Genomic DNA, 1,175 nt, shown 5'->3' on the forward strand with positions numbered 1-1,175 from the left:
AATAGATGAATCGGAATGTATTTGGGATTTGATTAGAATAGTGAATACTCACTTTTCACTCTTGATGTCTCGTTTTGTCTTCTAATATGTTTTGAGTTGGGTAACCTGATTTGAGGGAAAAGTTTGTTAAAATAAGGGGTAAAAGATCCCAAGAGGAATTTTAGAAATGGTTGCACATTGGCTTTATATATAATTGAATTGATTTAATTTGTTCATATCACTTCTACATTTTTATTTTGTTTCAAAATATTAAATTTTAGAAATAATTTTTGTGTGCATGGTAGTTGTTTTTTCTATTTTTTCTAGGAAGAAAACATATACCATGCCTCATAATGCTTTTAGCACACTTATCATTCTCTGTAGACAAATACTTTATGGTCTTTTATAGGACTTATCCACTTTCAGAAACCTTTGGGTAATTTTTAGTAGATTATGAGGGAATAATTTTATCCAAGAAAGATTTTGAGTCTGATTATAAAGTACATGTATAATTTTCTTTAGTACTCTTTGTTCTGTGAGATTTTTTTTTTTTTTTTATAAATATATTTATTCTTTGATACTAAGATCCTAAGCCAAATTCTTTACTGATGAAAGGGATTTTTGACTGTTGTGCTAACTTGCATCATAGTAACACCTTGCCAAACATATGAACTAAAAGTCATTATTTTTCCCTTAATTTCTTTCTAGCTTGTAACCTCCTATACAAGGATTTATAATTTGTTTAGCATGGGTATTTAGATCATGATTTTTTTCAGATGCCTGTCTTTGTTGTGGGGACAAAGCAAGACCAGATTGCCGAGGTGAGAACTTCGGTCAGAGTTCGCAGCTCTTCTATCGCTGATGAGTGTGCAGCTGATGAAATAAGTGTGGTATGTAAGGTTATCATTATATAAAATGTGTATCTGAATAGGTTTTGGGAGAAAAGACTTGAAAGAGAATAAATATTTTCATTGTGTAATGTAATTGATTTAATGTTTTGATAGTTATATCTTATATTGGAGTTTCTGTATTAATACTAAAGATGCAACTATTGAAATGTGACTTGCAAATCTTGCATTGTAATTTTAATCAATCTCAGTTATACCTTTTTTTCAAACTTTGTCATGATGATCTCTGGTTATAGTTTTCCCTCTCTTAGCTTAATTATTTTTACCAGTAATTAATCAGGATCACAG

The 1,175-nt window shown here is 29.8% G+C and overlaps 1 protein-coding gene across 2 annotated transcripts in view; it reads left to right on the top strand.

Moving 5' to 3' along the window:
* The window catches only part of LOC119586435 (rab-like protein 3), a 9,644-nt gene that overhangs the window by 7,736 nt on the left and 733 nt on the right, over positions 1–1,175 (top strand). For both annotated transcript variants that reach the window (XM_037935162.1, XM_037935163.1), the window contains exon 4: positions 756–869. In XM_037935162.1, coding sequence (XP_037791090.1) covers positions 756–869 — 114 coding nt within the window. The remainder of the gene's footprint in view (positions 1–755; positions 870–1,175) is intronic.

The sequence above is a fragment of the Penaeus monodon genome, chromosome 21, assembly GCF_015228065.2.
Source record: "Penaeus monodon isolate SGIC_2016 chromosome 21, NSTDA_Pmon_1, whole genome shotgun sequence".
NCBI lineage: Eukaryota > Metazoa > Arthropoda > Malacostraca > Decapoda > Penaeidae > Penaeus > Penaeus monodon.